The sequence below is a fragment of the Haemaphysalis longicornis genome, unplaced genomic scaffold (assembly GCF_048455015.1).
Source record: "Haemaphysalis longicornis isolate Haplotype H1 unplaced genomic scaffold, Haemaphysalis longicornis Haplotype H1 scaffold_1, whole genome shotgun sequence".
In the NCBI taxonomy this organism is placed as follows: Eukaryota; Metazoa; Arthropoda; class Arachnida; order Ixodida; family Ixodidae; genus Haemaphysalis; species Haemaphysalis longicornis.
The window spans coordinates 102790654-102813074 of NW_027526203.1; the positions used below are offsets into that span (position 1 = coordinate 102790654).

General features: G+C 47.7%; 1 protein-coding gene across 1 annotated transcript in view; it reads right to left on the minus strand.

Annotated features, from left to right (window-relative positions):
- LOC144144738 (solute carrier family 13 member 4-like) overlaps positions 1-22421 on the minus strand; it is a 167202-nt gene that overhangs the window by 22471 nt on the left and 122310 nt on the right. The window contains exon 7 of the mRNA XM_077676279.1: positions 5684-5699. Within this exon, the coding sequence (XP_077532405.1) occupies positions 5684-5699 (16 nt within the window). The remainder of the gene's footprint in view (positions 1-5683; positions 5700-22421) is intronic.

A 22421-nucleotide genomic window follows, 5' to 3' on the forward strand; every position in this document is an offset into this window, starting at 1 on the left:
AAAGAGTTATAAAAATTAAAGGAAGCTCTCACCAATCCATGGAATATCACTTTTAGTACGCCAATGTGCTAAAGCCTGTGGCCTCCAGTGTTCACGTAAAAAATCACAGCTCCTTGTCGTCCGCCCTCACGCCAAATCAAGGAATACATTCAAATACTCCTTCATGACCAGGCCATCACTAGAAACCCCAGCATCAAGATCCTGGGCCTACATTTCCAGGCCAACACCAAGAGTGACGTCTCCTTGCAGCGCCTCAAAAACAGCAATAATCTAATCATACACAATATCAGGCGAGTTGCCGCCAAGAAGCGAGGCCTAAAACAATCCGGTACCTTTCGATTAATTGAAGCTTTTGTCCTCTGGAGAGTTACTTACGACAAACCTTTATCTTCTTCTCGACCAGGAAGACATAGAGATGCTTTATATAATGATTAGAAAGGCGGTTGAGCAGGCTATTGGTCTTCTCATGAGTGCGTCCACAGTGAGGCTGCTTAGCACGGGCTCCGCAACACGGTGGAAGAGCTGATAGAAGGACATCTTTCTAACCAGAAGGCCCGACTCAGAACTGCGGTGGGTAACCGCATGCTTCGCCAGATTGGCTGGGCAGCCCAGAATGTCACTCCGCTTGACGTACTCCCACACTCTTGGCGACTAAAACTAAAGCTGCTCCCTTTGCTTAGAAATATGAACCCCTCACAGGACGAGGGTCAACGAAAAGCACGGGCTCAAGCGCTAAACACCACCCTCGGTGGGGCTCATGCAGTTATCTACACAGACTTCTCCTAACATCGAGGGCAGCAACACGCCATCATCGTGGCTACCTCCAGTACCAACCTTCTTACGTGTACCTCGCTTAGGACCCAACAAATGACGGCAGCAGAAGAGGCAGCCATCACCTTGGCTCTCACTCAACCAGGCGTTCGGAGGGTAGTCACCGATTCCCAGCAAGCCTACTGGAATTACCAGTCGGGTTGGGTGTCCTGACCTGCACTCTGCGTGCTAAAAAACCACTCCCCAAACGGTTCCATTCAGCTAATCTGGACACCGCCTCACGCTTCAATGGAAGGCTACAAATACACCCACCCAACAAGCCTGCGCTTTTACCTCCCGTGCTTTGGAGCTGCACGAGGACAGTCACCCACTTGTCACGTCCAGGGAGATAATCCAGCATTATCGCCTTCTGAGACAGACCGTACCTTCGCCTTACCCTGACCTTTCTAGAGAACAACAAACTACCCTACGGCTCATACAATCTGGGCTCCTTCCCACAGCCTACGCGTCTTCACGTAATGCATCCGAATCGCTACGACACTGAAGGTAAATTTTAAAGCAAAGCTTTTTACCTCCACCCCCCAAGGGTTCTTTCGCGACCGTTGGTGTCACCAGAAAACTCCTGCGAACAAATAAAAGAAGCTGCTGGCACCGCCAGGAATCGAACCTGGAACTAATATAGTAACAGAACGTAAGCCCGTTGTCTTACCGATTGAGCTATGAGCCCACGTGGGAACGGGCAAGGCAGACGGTGCACGGACCAAGCACATCTGCGAGTTTAGCCCTGCGTTCTCGCCGAATTCCATGTGATAGCATCACGCGACCTCTCGCGCCGCTGTGCGCTCCCGCCCACGGCAAGTGTAGCGGCCGTGTGCGTACCTTGAGTATGCGCTAACACTTAGAAAAATTAATGGAAGCTCACACAAACGCACGCAATCTCACTTATAGTACGCAAATATGCTAAATCCTGTGGCCTCCAGTGTTAACCTCGAAAATCAGACCTTCTTGTCGTCCGCCCTTACGCCAAACGACATCAAGGGAGACAGTCAAATACTCCTTCATGGCCAGGCCATCACGCCAAGCCCCATCACAAAGATCCTGTGCCCAAATCTCCTGTACAAAACCAAGAATGACGATCCTTGGGGCGCCTCAAACACTGCATCAATCAAATAATACACATGATCAGGCGAATTGCCACCAAGAGGCGAGGCCTCACTGAAGCCAATACCCTTCGTATAATTCAAGCTTTTGTCCTCTAGAGAATCACTTACGTCACCCGTTATCTTCTTCTCGGCAAGGATAACGTAAAGATGCTTGATATAATATTATAAATGCGGATAAGCGGGCCATTGGTCCTCGCTAGAGTGCGTTCACGGAGAGGATGCTTTGGATGGAGCTCCACAACACGCTGGAAGAGCTAGAAGCACCTATTGAGCAGAACTGCACTGGGTCCCCCAATCTTTCACCAGATTGGCTGGGCAGCACGGAATGTCACTCCACGTGATGTGCTCCCGGACTCTTGGCGACAACTAAGATGCTTCCCCCTTTACCTAGAAATATGAACCCCTCACACCACGATGATCGCCGACAAGCACCGACTCAAGCGATCAGCACCACCCTGGGCGGGGATCATGCAGATATCTACACTTGCGTCTCCCAATATCGAGGGCAGCCGTGCGCCATCATGGCGGCTACCATTACAACCAACCTCCTTGCGTGTGCCTCACTCAAGACCCAAGACATTTTGGCAGCAGAAGAGGCAGCCATCGCCTTGGTCCGAAATGTAGTCAACGATTCGAAACAAGCCCAGCAGAATTACTAGCCGGCGTGGGTGTCCCGAGCTGCACTGCGTGTTCTAAAAAAACACTGCCCTACCGACTGCATTCACCTCATCTAGACGCCTGCTCACGCTTCCATGGAGGGCAACGAATGCGCCCACAAACAGGCCTGCACTTTTACCCCCCTCCCCCCCCCCCCCCCCAATGCTATGGAGCTCCGCGAGGACAGTTACCGGCCTGTCACGTTTAGGGACATAACCCAGCATTATCGACTTCAGAGACACACCCTACCGTCGCCGCACCCTTAACTTTCCACGTAACAACTACCCTACGGCCCATACCATCAATCGCGTCTTCACTCAAAGCATCCTAATCGGTAGGATGCTGAATGTATATTTTTCTCAGAAGTAGAAACGCTCCTCCACATAATCGGGGTGTGCGACGTTACCCCTGAGCACCCTCCCCTTTTTCCGTCAACTACTCAACAACCGCAATTGGAGATGCTGCTGTCCAGCTCTCTCAGCTGGTGGACAGTGTACAGGCGGCGCGGAATGCATATGGGCTCAAGTGAAGAAGGAACCACTCCCCTCGCCCGCCCTCTGGGCATTTCAGAAGTGTGAATAACAGTATTTCCTCCTTCGAGTCCTCCTCCATCTCTCGCCGATTTCTTCATCTCTGTCGGTGGCGTCGGAGACAAAGAAGAGAGTTCGTCTAACAGAGGGATTGAGCTTCCTTTAATTTTATAAAAAAAAAACAAGTTTCCACTTATGTGCTTTCCCAATACAACTCAACCACACACCGTTCATGAATTATGCATTGGTTTAACCTGAGCAAAGAATATCTCTTTGAAGTAATCAAAGGTGTGGTTAAGTGCATTTCACTTGTCTCTACTTTAACTATTTGTAGAGCTACGTAAGTGAATTTAAGCTAAGTCACATGGGTAATTGTTCCGGGGTCCGCTTACAGCTTTGCTTTCCAAGCACATTCACAGGGTGGATTGACGCGCATTTTTTTCTTGGTAAACTAGTTGGCGGTCGGTGCACCGGTTCACCACGAAGGCAACGTTTTAATAGTCACGCTCAGAAAACTTTCCAAACTCTTCAAGCAACTTATTATTTGCAATAATGGTAAAATTAATAAAACCAGAGTCTCTAATGAGTTTCCCTCCACCCCAAACGTCAGCCTTTTTCGTAACTACAACCTTGGCCTGCGAAATAGCGGGCACAACTATTCCGACAAAAATACGCATTAATTCCTTTTTCCATAGTTTTAAAACAGCGTGTTTTATTTTTACTTACATAATTGCACACTATTCTTCGCGTGTTTGTGGCACTTTGCCTAAATTTGCGGTCACTAAAACGTTTCAATCCAAGCCAATGATGAAACTAAGACGAGCGCGATGTATAATGGCGGTCCATGACCACACAGACGGCCTTGATGTGATCCGCATAGGCGCTAGAGCCAGATTCCGCTCTAGTGTATATTGTAAGAAACTCTATGGCTGTCACCACTGGGCTCCGACACGTTTTATGTACCCTGCCTCTGGGCTTGTGGTCCTTCCTGCCTCGCCACATTGCCTATCTCTCGTTTTTTTACTTCACTGCTATATGGGCGTTTCATATTTTTCGCACCTGCACTAAGCACCTGTGCTGCCTACCTCATGTCGAGCTGAAGCTTGGCTGCGCTCAGTCCCTCCCTGCTGAGCACCATAACTAGACGAGTTAATCGACCAGATTTAGGGAAAATCCCCAAGGTGGAGTAAGTTTATGCGAAGGACAGTTTGACATCCACCTGAGTGCAGCCGTACGGCTACGAAGGAAAGGTATACAGCTTTCTCGGAAACGTCGCAGTTGAAGAAAATTGTGTCCTGGTTCAGGATTCGAACCTGGGACCACCGCTTAACCGGAGCAGTCGCTCTACCAACTGAGCTAACCAGGAGGCTAGTCGGTTGTAGCGCGAGAGCGAGTAGATCAACAACTGGAAGGGATGCATAGGTGTTCATCGATCAGATTTAGGGGAAATCCCCAAGGTGGAGTAAATTTCTGCGAAGGAACGTTTGACAGCCACCTGAATGCAGCCGTACGGCAACAAAATAAAGCTATACAGCTTTCACAGAAATTTCGCAATTAAAGAAAAATTCGTCCTGGTCTAGGGTAGGAGTCCAGAAGCGCCGCTTAACCCCGCTTAAGCGAAGCAGTCGCCATACCAACTAAGCTAACCAGGAGGCTAGTCGTTTGTAGCACGAGAGCGAATTGATCAACAACTCGAAGTGATGGGCAGGTGTCATCGGCCAGATTTAGGGGAAATCCCCAAGGTGGAGTAAGTTTCTATGAAGTCTGAGATCCAGCTGAATGCAGCCCTACCGCTACGAAAAAAAGCTATACAGCTTTCTCAGAAACTTCGCAGTTGAAGAAAAATTCTTCCTCGTCCTGGATTCCAACCGGGGACAACCGCTAACCCGGAGTAGACAGTCTCGCGGTACAAATGATTAGCCTCCTGCTTAGCTCAGTTGGTAGAGCAACTGCTCCGTTTAAGCGGTGATCCTGGGTTCGAATCCTGGACCAAGACAAATTTTTCTTCAACTCCAAAGTTTCTCAGAAAGCTGTACAGCTTTCCTTTGTAGCCTTACGGCTTCATTTAGGTGGATGTCAAACTTTCCTTTGCAGAAACGTACTCCACTTTGGGGAGTTCTCCTAAATCTGGTCAATTAACACCGGTCCATCACTTCGAGTTCTTGAACAATTCGCTCTCGCGCTACAAACGACTAGCCTCCCTGTTAGCCCAGTTGGTAGAGTGACTGCTCCATTTAAGCGGTGATCCCGGGTTCGAATCCTAGACCTGAACGAATTTTCCTTCAACTGCGAAATTTCTGAGAAAACTGTACAGCTTTCCTTTGTTGCCGTACGGCTGCATTCAGGTGGCTGTCAAACGTTCCTCCGCACAAAAGTACACGAGTGTCCATCTGCGTTGCGCCACCAGAATTACTGGTGGCGCAACGGCCAGAATCGACGGCCTTGCTTTGATGGTCACCACAGCTGCGCAATCTACGGAAGATAGGGCGACGGGAGATGTGGACCGCAGCCCGGCTGGCGGCCGAGGCTAGACAAAGTCACTTTTGCTGTACTGTGTCACACGCGATACCAGATGCTACTCTGTTCTGTGGCGAGTTGCGTCGGTGATTCACCGGAGGAGGACAGTGCGAGCCTGTATCGCTTCCGAAAGGGGATGTTTCAATAAATATTGATGCTGATTTTTTTTGTTTTTGTAGTATATTTTACGGAATAACTGGAGTATTCCATGTTGAGTGAATTACAATTGGCCGTTTCGACTGGGTAGCACTGGAGGTTTCAGTAGCATGGCCTGATTGAAGGCACTTTTAGCGGCTAGTCTCGCCAGGCAGGTGCCAGTGTCAGTTGCATTTAAACCGGAGGCGCGTATTGGTGTGTGTGGTCACGTTAGCCATCATAAAATATCAGCAGGGAACAACTCCGAAAATGTGCTTCTGTTAAAAATAGTATCAGCTGTCTAGTGCTTATTTCCTGACCGTCTCACCACCGAGCTTTTCCAGTTGGTTGGTTTCACTTTCTTTACTGAGAGGTCACAAGAGATTGTACAGGATTTTCAGGTCCGCATCTTTGATGATGACGGTTGAATGGTAATGGCGCAAGGCCAACTAGGGCAAAGAGCGCCAAATCAGTAGTTGTATATGAGAGATGAAGGCATAAATAGTAAAATCGACCAGCAAGAACAAAGTAAAATCAAAGACAATGACGATGGATGGTGTGGATGGCGAAGTTGTGATTTGTGTGGTTTGAAATTAAGTATAAAAATTACACTTCTTTTAAATAGTTAAAAACATGCTTGACACAAAACATGGGATAGTTAAACAGGAACAACGCTGGGTGTACTTGTTTTTTTTGTATTTGTTGTCTGTATACTTAGGCTAAATGTTCATGTAGGGCGTGTCAAGTACTCTGCATTGAAACAGCACGTGGATTGCTCAATGGCCCTCAGTGCAGCTCCTACAAGAGATCTTGGAGATCCGGTAGGCATGTAGGAGAATCCATGAACATATGTGTGACATGGATCTGGCCTATCCGTAACCTTGCTAAGAAACTTCCTAAGTGTTGTGTTTGTCAGTGGTGTATGGTCCCAAGTGCGACTTTATTGCGTGTAGTTGGCTATCTGTCTGTTCATTCCAGAGTGCTTGCCATGTTTTGCGAAGGTGTTGTCTGGTGTGTGACTTAAGGTCAGTGTAAGGGGCTGTTGTTATGTCCACTGTATTTGTAAGTGCAGCAGCAGGGGCCATTTTATCCGTTTCTGGTGATCGCCAACTGACCTTGCACCCAGCACACGATCATTTCAAGATTTAACGCATGTGCCAAAATAACGGTTTTATCAAATAAATTGAAAACATGATTTTTACAAGACTGCTTCGAGGCTAGTTCATGTACAACGCTCAAGCAATTTGTAAGGTGATAGACTTGGGGATTTCAGTTCCGAATATGGGATTTAAATCCAGAACGATTCTTAAGCTTCTGCCGTACAAATGCGTTTTTTTTAAATTCAGGGTCTTACAGACTCCTAAATCTGGTCTGTGCGCAGCACATGACATGCTAAGGCCTGTTCTTGGTGCATTGCTGAAACATTCTGCACACTTGTACTTTTCGTCCAGAAACAAGACGTGCTGCAGAATCGCAATTGTTGGCTTCGTTTTTCATTCATGTCTACAATCGACAAGTCACACGACACTGGAAAAGCTGTATTGGCGGTACAAGGTCCCAAATAAATGATTTGGAGGTGTCTGAAAAGGTGAAAGCAAGTTCTGACGCTTCCTCTCACTCTCTATGTGAGATCAGTGCAGAAATAAATGGAGGATTTGTAAGAATTTGGGACATGGCTGCATCACAAATAATAGGTTTGAGAAGGTGGTGCCTGTAAGGTTCACTTATGAGATTAACGGCCAGGCGCCCGGGCTGCGCGTGAGAACCCGCCATTGTCTGGTGACCCAGCACTGTAGACTCTACTCTGCAGCCGTCGCCAATTCGTCACGGCGCGCACGGGAGACGAATTGTCTGGCCCACCGCATACCACAGGGATAATCCCCCATTGAGAAAGCAGATGGCGCCGCTGGATTCCGGGACCGTCTGCATGACGCGGGGAGGTGGTGGGATTACCGGCGTCGAAGAGCGCGCCGCGCAAGACACCATTGTTAACGCGCCCCGACCGGCACAGTGCACTGTCGCTGTCTTTCGCTCTCACCCCGCGGGGTCACGCGCACCTGCTAGTCTGCGAGCGTGCCGTTGACCCAAAGATGGCGGCGCTTCATTGAATATTTCGTGGCGTGCTGAGTGACAGCTGTCTACATGAATTTGGGCACTCCCTTACGCGTGTACGAACGCTAGAGGGGCGTTCCCGAGAGAGGGTGATCTCGAGGTTTTATAAGGCCGAACTTGGCCGTTGGAAATCGTTCTTGTCTGAGTGCCGAGCTGGGCAGTTCCCGGCGGGACAAGGAGTCTCGACCGTTGAAGCTAGGTTGGGATTTGTGAGCCCCCTAGGATAAAGGTTAAGATCGAGTCGGAAGTTTAGGGTGCAGCGCCGTACCGGGCAACTAGACGGATCCTGCGGCGAGACAGAGTCTCGGCCGTCGTTTCTCGAGCGGTTTGTGTACGCTCCGAGAATAGGAGAGTTAGACGAAGTTGAGGAGCTCGATTGATTTGTTGCGCACTCGGAGCTAGCGTCTAGCTGAAGTTCGAAGTTTTTCCTTTTACTACTTATGTACCCAGTTTTCCTACTGTAAATCGCTGTATATAAACTCTTCGTTTCACTTAATCGACCCCAAAGCCCCGAGTTCGGCAATTCAACCGCCACCTCCAAGAACTTCATCACCATCGCCCTGCCAGCCTCCTGCCAAATCAACCGGAGCCCGGGCGATTGGGTTCCTGATCGACACCGGACTTCGGGGAAACGAACAACAAACCATCTTTACTGTGCCCTTTTGACGTAAGTTTAAACCCGCATGGAAGATCCTTGTATGTTCGCGGGTGATCGCGGGACTTTAATTGAACTCGACATATAGGTTTTGTGCGAAAAGCGCACGATGACAGGCGAAGCGCTAAGTACAGCACGGGGCCTAGCATTTTCAGTGCTGTTTTTCTTGCTGAACCCTAGTTGAAATGGGATGGCCCCAAAACTCGTAAAAACAAGTAAGAGGAGTTGCTTGCCCGCACTATACCACTCGCGTAAAAGGGCCTTTAGAATGTTTTTTTTTATTATGGCGCTTACGTTTGAGTTCTTTGATGCTAGGAATGAATGTGAGGTTTTCGCCTAAGACAATGCCAAATAACTTGTGTTCCCTTTATACAGGAATCGACACGCTATCCAGTTTAATATCAGGATCGTACCTGATACCGCATCTCTTCAAAAGACGACGCAGGCACTTTTCCTAGCATGAAGTTTAAAACCATTTTTGTCTGCCGAGCGAGCAATCTTGCTTACCCCATGCTGGACCTTTCGTTGACATATGCACATGTTACAAGATTTAAAAGATATTTATACGCAATCCACATACATCGAACAAGAGCTTGGTGGTGGCGCTGCCTTCCGAACTTAATTCATCTTGATCATAAATAAGGTACAGCTCAACATGCCACTTTGGGGCACGCCTTCCTAGCGCACGTGAATGTTTGATAGTGCCGACCCTACTCTGACACGAAATGTTCGTTTAGACATGTTACTACACAGGGTCTTCAGCATGTTACCTGATATACCGAAGTATGTTTAGTCTCTAGGAATGCCATAGCGCCTTATAGCGACATATGCCTTTTCAATATAAAAACAAATCGTCATAAAATATTGCTGATCTGTTTGGCCATCTTTATTGTAGGATTCTAAAGCAACCAGTTGATCTTTAGTGGATTGCCCCGCCCGGAATCTTCTCTACCCGCTGTCAAGAAGACCATTGTACTCTAAATGTACAGTGCTCACCGATTGAAACGCGATACTCGGAACGCGTGGCTGCCGTTGCCTGTTGCGCCACAGGTGAGCGCTTGTGAAAGCGAGCTGGCGCATTGTGGTATACGATGAGGGTGATAGCATTCGTAACGCATGCTTAGTGCATCCGGGAGACAGCCCTTCAGTGTGTGGTTCTTGGCGGCGCCATAGGCGTGCTACATGCCATGGCTTCAAAACGCTGCGCCTGCGTGCCGTGCGCGCCACGATAACACATCGCGATAAATGCGCATTCAAATTCTTCTTATATAACGCCCGCGGTGCCAGCTCACCAAGCTTCGCGCGGCACGCAGGCGCAGCGTTTTGAAGTCATGGCATGTAGCACCCCTATGACGCCGCCAAGAACCACACACTGAAGGGCTGTCTCCCGGATGCAGTCAGCATGCGTCACGAACGCTCTCACCCTCACCGTATACCACAATGCATCAGCTCGCTTTCACAAGCGCTCACCTGTGGCGCAACAAGCACCGGCAGCCACGCGCTCCGAGTATCGTGTTTGAATCGCTGAGCACTGTACATGATTCGCCTGTTTATCATAATCTCGAGAGGCTTGCACAGGAAGGTTCTAAGCGCGATGGGTGAATAGCTGGCAGGAGAAGAAGGGACATTCCCCTTTTTCAGGAAAGACACGAATATGGCTTATCCTCCAAGACCTTGGAATGTGCCCCGAAAGACATATTTTTTGTAGAGGTGTCGAAGTTGTTGATGTGTATCTGCGTGCAAGTGTGGTATCATAGTGTATGTAATGTTGTCGGCTCCTGGAACTACAGGCTTACCAGTGCTGAGTCGCCTTCAGATCACGAATCGAAGGTGAAGAGTTGTAATAAGTGTTCGATTTGTTGTGGTCCCTAGCGGCATCTTTTCGCAAGACATTTCGCGTTTATGAACGTGTCTGTGTAGTGTGTAGAGCTAGACACGTGTTGGAAGTGTGCAAGTGTGTTAGCCTGGTCTTCGAGTGTGTACCCTGTTGTACTGTCCTTAACGTTTACTTATTCGTGCTCAAACTTTGTGTGTGTCTCTGTATGAGTTAATGGATGTCAGAAAGGTGCGCGAACTCAACCTTTCCGCTTTACGGCGCCCACGCTTTCCAAGTGCCGTTGCCCGCTTGATGGAGATGAAATTATCCGATGTTGGATATCGGCGGTGCACCCCCACGCCTTGTTTTGGGCCTCTCATGCTCCCCTGAAGTCCTCATTCATTCTTGCATTGCACGGGGCAACAGAGGCCTGGGGAATGGACTTTTCGGCGATGTCGAGGATACGCAGCATTGCGAGTTGGGCTGCTTCCTGCACGTGTAGGCGTGTTATGAATGTGTAGTTTAGTTTGGATGTTTCTGTATATGTACTCCAGTTCGTTACATTGCTCCCTGAGCCTTTTAAAGAAGATAGCATGGTTTGAGCCATTCTCTCTATATGTTTCTGAGGTAATGAGGTGGTCAGTACCATGACGGCCCATGCCCATGTCCCACTCAAGTGATGGCAAGAGAACTGCAGAACGGATGACCAAGTTGCGTTGTCAACAAGTGTGATGGCCTAATCTGATTCATGGTGAAAAAAATAGCGCCAGAAACGCAAGGACAAAATAAAATGGGACGACGCACAGCAATGAACTCGCAACTGAAAGTTTATTAGAAAGAAAACAAGTATTTATACACAAAAACTGTACTATCGCGTGAACAGATAACACGGACAATGCATTTGAGCGGAAACAATTTACACCTTTGAACAGTGTAGCACGCGACAAAGTTCGGCATCCAAGAAGTTACACAGTCTGCTAGCGGATAAGAAATTCAAATTCCTTGTCAAGTAGTGGCACAGAGGGACAACTAACGCACTTGCCCTCCTTCCTTCTAATATAGAAAGCCTCTGTTATCTCTGGGACATGCTGGTTTTTATACTTGGCTAGTACTTTTGTGTCCTTAAACAGACGGAAACAACCTCTACATTTTCGCAGCGTTGTGCGACGTGTGAATAGTCAGCACCCTTCAAAGAACATTTATGCTCATTAGTCGAATGTTAAGGCATTGGCCCCTTCGGCCAATATAAACTTGACCATAGACAAAAGGAATCACATACACCACACCAACACTACAAGGCACAGACCTTGACACATGGTTTACTCGACCACTTCAACGTGTAGCCATACCTGCCAACCTCCTATCTACTGCGGTACATATCTTTCCTAATTTGTCTGGCGCCGAGAAAAGGACATTTGCGCTATAACGGCCTGCTATAGTTTTAAGCCATGGGGAACCCGTGCACATATGGCAAGACCGAGAAGTCTTTTTGTTTGACTGTATATCTGTACCCGCTGCAGAACCAGCTTTCTCCCACATTTTTACTTTGTAAACGGAAAGACGCACCACATGCCTGCTGTACCCGTCCGAAGTCAGCCTGCTTACTTTTTAAGAAAAGCTGCTGGCATATCGATGGACACATGATTTGGCAAAACAGCAGCGTACGGAAGAAACAGCTACGCCAGTCTTTACAATCTTAGAATGCCCTGAATTGAAACTGAGCACCGGCTTCCTTCCTGGACCTAGGACTACGTTCCCAACAAACATGCCTTCTTTCAATCAACAACTCTAGGTCCAAGAACTGAATATACTTGTCTTTTCGGGGGTGTAGCTCGAAAGAACCCATTCCCGTTTGACCCCTTCCCGTTTGAACCCATTCCCGAAACGCCCTTCCCGCTTGCCCGTCCCGTGTGCGCCCGTTCCCGAAACGACCTTCCCGTTTGGGCGCTTCCTGTTTCAGCCCGTTCCCAAAACGCCCTTCCCGTTACAACCCGCTCCCAAAGCGCCCTTCTCATTTGAACCCGCATCTTTCCAACCCATTTGAATTTCTGAAAATATGTGTTACCGTCTTCGAAACGGTTCCCTAAAATGTGCTTTCAAGCAACGGGTCATGCACTAAAAACTTGTATGCACCGAATTTTCCGGAATCTACCGATATTTCCGGCCCATAAAAGTTTCCGAATGCCCTCGGCCGATACTGCTCCCTTGACACAAAATTTGTAGCGGCGAAAGTGTACTAGAAAGATGCCCAATATCTTGAGTAATGCACGCATTGGATTTTTCTGCAGTTGGTGTTCGTACGTGCGGCTGAAATTTATTTATCAGCCGCTCTTATGCTCATTTTTTGGAGCGTAGCTTTGTATTCGGGTTCGAGAGATCTATAGATCAAAGATGTCCGTAGGAGAGACTTTAAAAAAAGGCAAGAACATGTGCAGAAATCTGAGAATTGGCTACTAATGCCTTTCCTACGTGAGTAATGGGCTCATATTTTTATTTATTTACCGATACTTTACGGCCTGGTCGGGCTCATGCAGGAGTGAACATAAAAACACATCAGTATCGGTTGGCGTAGTTCAAAAACGCCCCACACAAATAAGTAAAAGACATAACTTTGTAATAGACGCAAAGGGGTTCAAACAAGGATATGCATTCGTAATGTATTCCAATTTTAAAATACGACCATTCTACCAGAACACTTATTTACAATACATGGGCAATGTTCTTCTAACGATACCGAGTTCACTGTTCGTTCAGTTAACTTATTCCAGTAAGAAATTGCACGAGGAAACAAAGAGAACTTTGGAATAGTAATTCAGCTGATTGGCTGCCTAATAGTCTTGCTATGATGTCTTCTCGCTGAACGTCTGAAAGGCCCTTGGAGGTAGTATTCACGCGACAATTTTAAGTTTCTGTAGTAAAGAAAATTTAGGCTAGAGACTACCCTGCGCTGTTTAAGTTTTTGAAGGTTTGCCCTATTATGCAAATTGAGTACGCTAGAGTTACGGGAATAAACAGAATCAATAAAACAAAAAGTTAAGTTTATAATTTTCGCTGCTTCTCATGGCTGCGATTTTTTATAGCCAGATGTGGCATGTATCCAGATACATAGGGTTACTTTATTTTTATACATCTTTTTATCTGTTATAGTTTTTATTTGTTTCTTTTCGACATTGATGTACACTTGCGCTATTATAACGATTAAATGTGTTAGTCCACCATATACGATTTCTTTCAAAGTGAGGGTGTTTTTGCGATTTTTATTTGTGTTTCCGCGGCGCTTTTCTGGGCTTTTTCATTTTATCATTTTTTGGTTTGTTAATTTAAAAGATTTGTTTATTACTTTGTTAATTGTTAGTTTGTTTGTTAGGCTTCGTTAATTTAAAAGATTTGTTAATTGGTATGACAAATTGTAACCAAATGTCATCTCTAGGTTCAAAAAGTGAAGCCCAGGTTTGAAAAGCAGTCAAGGACTCTGGATGTACTGAGCATGCTAACGCAGCGGCTGTGAACAAGCGGAAATAAATGAAAAACAATATGAAAATGTCTTTATAACGTTTCATAAACTGGGTACGTTATTCCGGGAACGGGCTAAATAGCAAAATACGAAACGGGGAGATTCTTTCGCGTCGGGTTGAAATGGGAAGGAACAAACGGGAAGGTTGGAATGGGAACGGGTTCAAACGGGAACGGGCCAAGTGGGAAAGGGCGAAGCATGAAGGTCGTTTTGCGTCGGGTTGAAACGGGACGGAACAAGCGGGAAGGGTGAAATGGGAATGGGTTCAAACGGGAACCTCCCCTTTTCGGAGCTCGAGCGTAAATCTGAGGCCCGTTTTCAGGGACCGATCATGTTTGTGGGCGGGTTTAAAAAATGCCATATGGCATGTAATAAAACCACAGGACGGGGGTTCTTGCTTCTCAAGTGTTACCCTGATAGTTGGAGAGGTCCCAGAGCTTCCTGCCTGTTAAACACACCGGTAGCCCATCGGCCGGAGCTCCGACGGCCACCATTGAAGGCATCTACCCTCATAAAACTCCTTACCACGGTTGGTTACAGCGTGAGTATGGGGGCTCGTTGTCCGCGCTCTCGAAAATGCCGTCACCTAAATACACAAAGTGCCCCGTGCGGTGGGTCCCCGTCTTTAATTTTTACAAAACATTTTATATATTTTGCCTGCTGCACAGGGAAATACACATTTGAAGTTATTCTGTGGAAAAAAGTTTTCCTTCCAATGTCGGCTCGGGTCACGAGGAACTTCAGCGGCTCGCGGAACATTGTCAAACGTTTACTACTGTAAAACAAACACTACTGCAGCTATGGCCCTAGTTCTTTTTATGTGAAGACTTTGCATACTCTCAAATGACGTGAAGAATTCGTGTTTAGCATGCAGAACAAATTTTTGTAATGAAAATTCAGGAATTACAAATCTTTTTAAAAATTGCTCAAACGTCGAGCCTGTATTGTCTGCATATAAACGACCTAGGCAACTCAAAATATTTCGTGTTATTCTGTTCTTGTGACATTTTTGTCCCCATTGTGTTGATGTGGTGAAGGCAGTTCAATTTTTAAAAAAAACGCTCTACTGCTGCTAGGTAACCCACTTTGGTAAATTCAGATAGCTAATGACAAAAAAAGGCCATCTTCGTTTATTTTAGAGCTTTCACAAATTAAAGCCAAGGTTGCTCTCTATCTTGTGCATTTTTGTTGTCTTCAGCCAAAGAGCGCCAAATATGGCCTCGTTAGCAGTATTGCCGTGACATAATCAGGTGGTTTGTATGAAGCTTATGACCGCAATGTAGGGAGAGAAATGGGAGTTACAAAGAGAAAATGATTAAATAAATAATGCGGGGCGCATGCTTTCTTAAAATTATGCAGGAAACAAGTACCCACAATTTTAAGTCATTAAATGAATGATTTTTGAAATCATGCGGGAAACAAGTACCCAGAATTTTAACAAGTTGTCGAAAGGCACCCGAAGTGTATCGTTCAAGCTAGCGCACTCGCTCTTCTGGACATATCACTACATTCACCGCTACTTTTTGTGTGCGTGTTGTATAGGCCCACTCGCATATACACAGGTGGTAAGATGAGATGTGGACCTCTCGGGAGCGACCGGGGAGCATAGGCTATGCCCGAGTTGAGGGTAACTTGCAGCAGCGTCGGTGGAAGCGTTCCGGCGTAAATAAATAGGCACTGACTGATGTGTTTGAACTTCTCCCTCATTTCAGTGAGACATAATCTCATGGCTCCCAGCAAACTGAAAACCATAAACAAAACATGTAACCATGACTTTAGCCGGCGTGAACGATAACAGTAGGCGGCAAAAAAACCGCGTAGCGAGGAACAGTTCCTGCGTGCTCATCGGCTTCGGCATATTCACGCACACCGAGGGGCTCCAGGAGGCTCAATAACCCAATATTACGGAGGAGCGCGTGATGTTTGATGATTAATAATGAGAGCACAAGCGAAAATGCCCCACGAAGGAACTTCTGCAGCGTGAAAGATCAGGACACCTGAACAAAAGATCATATTCCGCCGACTAACTAGCATGTACACCCTGGCCTGTATTTAAGCTGACTAGACGTCGGCCACCCTCGGAGTGTTAGTATCTAAGCCTCTTTGGTTGCCGCTAACCGGCTGTTGACCACCACTTGGATCAGCCTAACTGCCCTCCTACTTCATGCGCAAACGAACGACAGTAAAGACATACTGCTTCATCAGTGCTAAATGCTCTGCAGTAGCATACAGTGCTGCAGAGATCCTCGGGAACCAGTTCATGTGGACTCAAATTTTTAGTGAACAGACAATTGCACACGGTTGCTGCTCCCGAAATTTGATAGAGCACGAGCACAAGGTCAGATGACTGAAATGCATGTAGTTCGAACACAAGGATAATTTGCACTCTTGGTTCCTTGGAGACATTTTTCTGTCACTCCATGCCTCCGTTGTGTTTCATAAGAACCATTACGGAATACATTAAAGCCAATCGGTAATAAAAAAGGCCAGGTCTCGAATTCCGCGGTTATGACGCAACCAGTCGATGATTATATACCCACTTGCTCCGTGCACCCGACCATGCATGGGCTCGGAAGCCGCACCTTCAACAAGAGATTTCATCATCATCATCATCATCAGCCTATCTACGCCCACTGCAGGGCAAAGGCCTCTCGCATTATTCTCCAATTACCCCGGTCCTGTGCCAACTGTGACCTATTTATCCCCTCGAACTTCTTGATCTCATCTGCCCATCTCATCTGCCCATCTCATCTACCCATCGGCGTAGAGGTAGAGCATCCGCCTCGCGTGCAGAAGGACCGTGGTTCGAATACCGGTGCCGGACATTCCCACCGTATTAAAAAAATCCGCGTATTGATGGAATTACACAAAGGGGCTTGGGGTGCGGCCTGACCCCGGCGACCATTGCCGGTAATGCACTCCCTCACCAGAGCAGGATTGGCCACCCTGATGTAGTAACGGCCACAACCTCCCATGAATACGCCAATTAACCCTTCCAAAAAAGAGATTTAGGGGCCATTTACGCGATACGCGTCCAATTTCAGCACAGCATACTCAACGCAATGTTACTTTAATGACTTTCTCTTAACTGCACTTATCCCCGCATATTACGGCCATAAGCTTGTTGAAGATGGTTTGATCTTAAAGGCACAAGGCCCGCTGGTGCAAAGAGCGCCATATTTAGAACAGGAAATGGTTGGTAGCATTGCCTTCCGGAGTGAGTTCATCTTAACAATAATAGTGTACATCTTAACACACCGCCTCGAGAGACGCCATTTTCCCCCACATATACATTAGAAATTCCACGGCTAACCCTCACTCGAAAGGTTCATCCCTGCATGTAGCTAGAGGGGTTGCTCAGCATGTTGCTGGAAACGCCAAATGACTTGAGGTCACTCAAGATGCCGTACCGCCAGGACTTGTCATAGTCTTTTCCATATCGAAGAAGGCTGTTATGCAATGCTACTTATGGATAAAGCCATCTTTTACATACGATTCCAACGCAGCCAGTTAATCCTTGCTTGATCTCCCCGCATGGCAGCTCTCGAGAAGACCAGCATGGCAGCTCTCGAGAAGACCAAGAAGTACATGAGTCTCCTATTGATCAAATTATCGAGCAGCTTCCACAGGCAGCTTGTCAGGGCGATGTGACGATAGCTTGCTGGGGACGAAGTGCCCTTCCCCTCCTCCACAAACGCTAGTACAATGGCCTCCCTCCATGGCCCTGGGAGGTGCCACGAAAGAAATATTTTGTTGTAGAGGTGAAGGAGTGTTTTAAGCCTGTCTGCATGTAAGCGTTGCACAATAGTGCATGTAATGTCTTGTGCGCCTGGAGCTGAGCATTTACAAGTACTGAGAGCAATCTTCAGCTGATGAATTCAGAAGTGGGTGTTGTAAGGGGAAGTCGATTTAATGCTATCTCGCAAGGACTTCTTCTCACAGGATTTTTTGTGTTTTATGGACGTGTTGGTGTAGTGTGCAGAACTGGATACGTGTTGGAAGTGTCGGGCGAATGTGTTTGCCTGGTATTCCAGTGTGTCTCCTGTTGTACTAACCAGGGCCAGGCTGTGTGTTTGTTGTCCTTTGAGTTTTTGTGTACGTTTCCAGACTTTGTGAGTGTCGGTGCATGAGGTAATGATGTGAGGAAGGTACACCAACTGTCCCTTTTTGCCTCACGGCGCATGCGTTTCCCAAGCGCGTTTGCCTGTTTGAAAGATACAAAGTTGTTGGATGTGGCCTACCGGCGAAGGACACCCCACGCCTTGTTCTGGGCCCCTCGTGCTCACCTTCAGTCCTCGCTTCACGAGGACCTCCTTCGGTTGCGCGCGGCACCGGAGGACTGGAGAATGTGGTTTCTGGAGCATCGAGGATGTGTGCCGTGAGGAGTTGGGCGGCTTAGTCTACGTGTAAGCGTGCTATGGCCATGTGCTGTTGTTTAGATGTATCTGTGAATGTACTCCTGTTTGCTTTTGATTCATTAAACATGTTATGGGAAGACGCACTGCTTCAGTTTTTTCCTTTATATGTTAGTGACGTGGGGAAGTGGTCACTACCGTATGGATCCGTGCCCACGCCCCACTCAAGACAAGGAAACAGAATTGCGGAAACAAAAGCCAAGTCAAGATATGAGTATGTGTTGTGTCCTATGTTGTGGTATGTAGGCTGCTTCTCGTTGAAAAGGCCTGCTCGAGAGTATGTTATAAACTTCTCAATCAGGCTACCTCGGGCATCCATGCGAGAAGAGCTCCAAAGAGAATTCTGCGCATTCAGGTCACCTGTCAGGATGTATGGTTCGGGCAGCTGCTCAACCAGCTCCTTGAAGTCAGAGCTCAAAAGTGCAAGATCAGGAGGAATGTAAATGGAGCATACCGTTATCAACCTGTAAATATATTTCTGCGGATGGCTACAGTCTCGAGGACAGTGTTCAAAGAGATGGAGTGGTATTCTAATGATTTCCAGGCGGCAATGGCCCACCGCTTGAAGAGTGTGTGTAGCCAACCCTGTCCTTTCTGAATACCATGTACCTATTTAAGAAATTTGTTTGTTTGGGATTGAGGTTTGTCTTTTGTCAACAAATGACGATTGGCTGATTAGCATGCAGCATCTCGTACGCATCAAGATTTTTAAGCAGGACTCAGCAGTTCCATTGAATGATGTTTCCGGTTCTCATTATTTACATTTACTTATGACTGGTGTGTGTGGTGTGTGTCTGTGCGTGTGTGTGTCTGCGTGGGTGCGTGTGCGCGTGCGTGCGTGCGTGCGTGATTGTATTTGTGCGTGTGCGTCTGCGTGTTGATGTGCGTGTTAGTGCGCGTGTGTGCGCGCGTGCGTGCGTGCCTGCGTGTGTGTGTGAGTGTGTGTGTGTGCGCGTGCGCACATGCATATGTATTAGTGTGCGTGTGTGTGCGTGCGTGTGTGTGTTTGAGCGAAACACTTTATTAAGGACGAGAGGCCATGAGGCCCTCTGGGGAAGTGAGGATAAGGAATGGGGAGGATAAAGGGAAAGTTCACCACTCACAGTGTACACATTTTTAGTTTTGGGGTCTTGTTCACAAGATGCACAGTTCGATCAGTCAGAGGCACCAAAATGCAGGTTGCACTGTCTACATTGGTCGTGGATGAGTATGGCCAGTCCGGGACCGTCTGTCAGACCGCTACACCAATTTGTAGAGACCGTTTTCAAGGGCGTAATGGGTTATTATTTCTATAGCGGTGGGGTCGTCACGGACACGGCTAACGTGCTCCAGTTCAGTCACGGGTGCAACAGTTGACGATGATTACGGCGTATATAAGACAGAGCCAAACTAAGTGGAAGAGATTTGCTATGTCATCAATATTACAGTGGGGGCATCGGTGCTATTGAGAGCCTGCTGGGGCTGACCACGTATGTGTAATGAGTGGTGTATACGCTGCATTTGCATACACTTTATTGGTGAATACCTCACCCGGATGAGAGAAGGTTTTGAGAGGTGCAAGGATGCCAACCGGAGGTTCATCTTGCTAACGCTTACTGCTTTCTTTCTGAGGAGAGGTATCTGGAGTTGCCAATCTTTTTGGAAAGAGGGGGATGGGCGTGACGGGCCCCGTGGGAGGTGATTGTAACCTCTCCCTGTCAGAGTCGTGAGCCATACGGTCGCCTTGTGCGCCCTAAATATGTCTCGGGGTCCAAACAATGCGAATTTTGAATCCTTGCATTTGTAGGTCTCGTTTCGTGGTCAGGATATTTGTCGCCGTACTGTTCGCGGAAAACGGACAATTCAATTCGCGGGCAGCAGCATCAGACTCCGTGATAATACGAAATTTCTGCGTGATGGGGTGGGTGGAATCGTCATAAATTTGCCGGGTGGCTGCCACAATTCCCAGAAGTTCACTTTTTCTAAAAGGCTGTATGTGTTGGAAATTTTCCGCCGGGATTTATTCAATTTAGGCAAGTCGGTAGATGTCCCGGCAATGGCCGCCGTCATCTCATTCGAAGACACGTCGGAGTAAATTTCAATTTCATCGCCTGCCTTTTCATGTGCGAGCATGCGAACGTATTGTTCGTGTACTATTCGGTTATTGCGCCGGATCGGGCGTCTACGTGGAATACCGATGGGCGGGTGTTCCCACAGAGGGATTGCTGGCGACGAAGCGGTGCTGTCAGAGTCGCTACTTAGGCGGCCCTATTTGTGGAGACTTTTGCCTTGCGTCAAATGGTCCAGATGATATTGGAAACGTAGTTTAGTCTTTTCGATGAGGTTAGTGAGAGGCGGAAGAGGAACTGCTTCATGAAGAGTAAGGGTGAATGAGGAGAGGCCGCTAATCGCACGGAGAAGGTGCCGATTCATCTTGTGAAGAGCACTAACATGTGACTGTCGTAGCTAATACAACGGGAAGCCGTAAGTGCAACGTCCATGTGCCACGGCACAAGCGAGCGCGGTACAAGCTGCTGGGTGCGCCCCTCTGTTTTTATTGGAAATCCGTGTAGCGAGGTGTAAGGTTGAACGCCAGGTCTGAAATAAAGCTATTGCAGTGGCTGACTGGAACGCGCAGCAGTCGAATTGTACCTTTAAAAGATTCAAGGAGTGTATCCCCCACTTTAAGGCAGACTATCGATTCCTTACTTGTACCACTTTGGCCATCGACGCTGAGCAGTTGTCTTTGTGGGTGATAGGTACAGCTGGAATTTGGAGAGGGTATGTTCCAAGCTCAAGACTGCTGTTTGCAACTCTATTTGCATAGTTTCTTTCGTGTCATAATCGGAGGCTTCTGTCCATACCACAATGTCGTCTGCATAAAGCCCGAACCGGGCGGCAGTGTCCTGTTCAAAAGTCCGGGCCACGCGGGTCATGGCCAGTATAAAGAGGAGAGGAGCCAAAATGTACCCTTGTGGGACTCCTCTGTCCAGGTAGAATGTAGTGGGCTGGTGGGCTCGAGGTTAAGACAGATCGGTCGACGTTGAAGAAAGCCGCGCATCCAGGCCTGATCTTTTTGCCTATTGAGGGCGAGGGCAAGTTCCTGAAGGATTCCTTACTGGCTGACATTATCGAATGCCTTGTGCATGTGTCAGGTGAGTAGGTAGCCCGGCAAGGCCTTGCACGACCAGGCACGGGCCACCTTGAGCAATCTTGGTGACGGTATTGGCGACACCATGGACCCCGAACCCCCATACATAAGTTGTGATCAACCGCGACGATGTGTTTTAAGGTGAAGGGTAGGAACCTCAAACGGTGGCAGTCGGAGCCCAGGTTAAGCTCCGGCGGATGGGCTCCCTGTCTGTTTACCAGGCAGGGAGCTCCGGGACCCCTTCAGCTATCAGGGTAAGGATGACGAAGAAAGTACCTTCGTCTCTCTGCTTTTATACTATGCTGTATGGTATTTTCAAATCCCCCCTCCAAACGTGATCCGTCCCTGAAAAGGGGCCGCACCGAAGTATCTTTTCCCCCATTGCCATCTTTAACATTTCCTGAACCGGATAATTACTCCCGATTTCTTGTCATGGAGTCTATCAGTCCAGCCCACCCTCTTGCGTCGCGGTCAGTCTTCTTGATCGCCAAATATCTTGAAGCCAAAATAGGAAAATCGTATAAGGCCAAAAAACAAAGCAATTGTGAACTCCTCATCGAGGTAAATGACAAGCAGCAATCTACAAAGCTTCTAGCTCATACTAGACTGGCTGATCTCGACATCAGGGTCACACTCCATGGGAGCCTCAACAGCGCGCAGGGTGCGATATCCGAGAGAGATCTTCTCAACGAAACGGATGCGGATCTCCTTGCGGGCCGGAAGGATCAGGGCGGCACTGCCGTGAGACGCATCACCATCCGCAGAGATGACAAGGACATTCCCACCAAACACATAATCTTGATTTTGACCTCTCAGCAATTCCGCAACATACAAATGCCACCTTTTTCCGATGCTCCGTCCTTCCATACATCCCGAACCCACGGCGCTGTTTTAAGTGCCAGTGGTTCGGGCATGGTACAAACTCTTGCCGTGGCCGAATGACCTGTGCAAAATGCGCGGTGCACGTTCATCCTAGTGACCACTGCCTATCCGAAACCCTTACTTG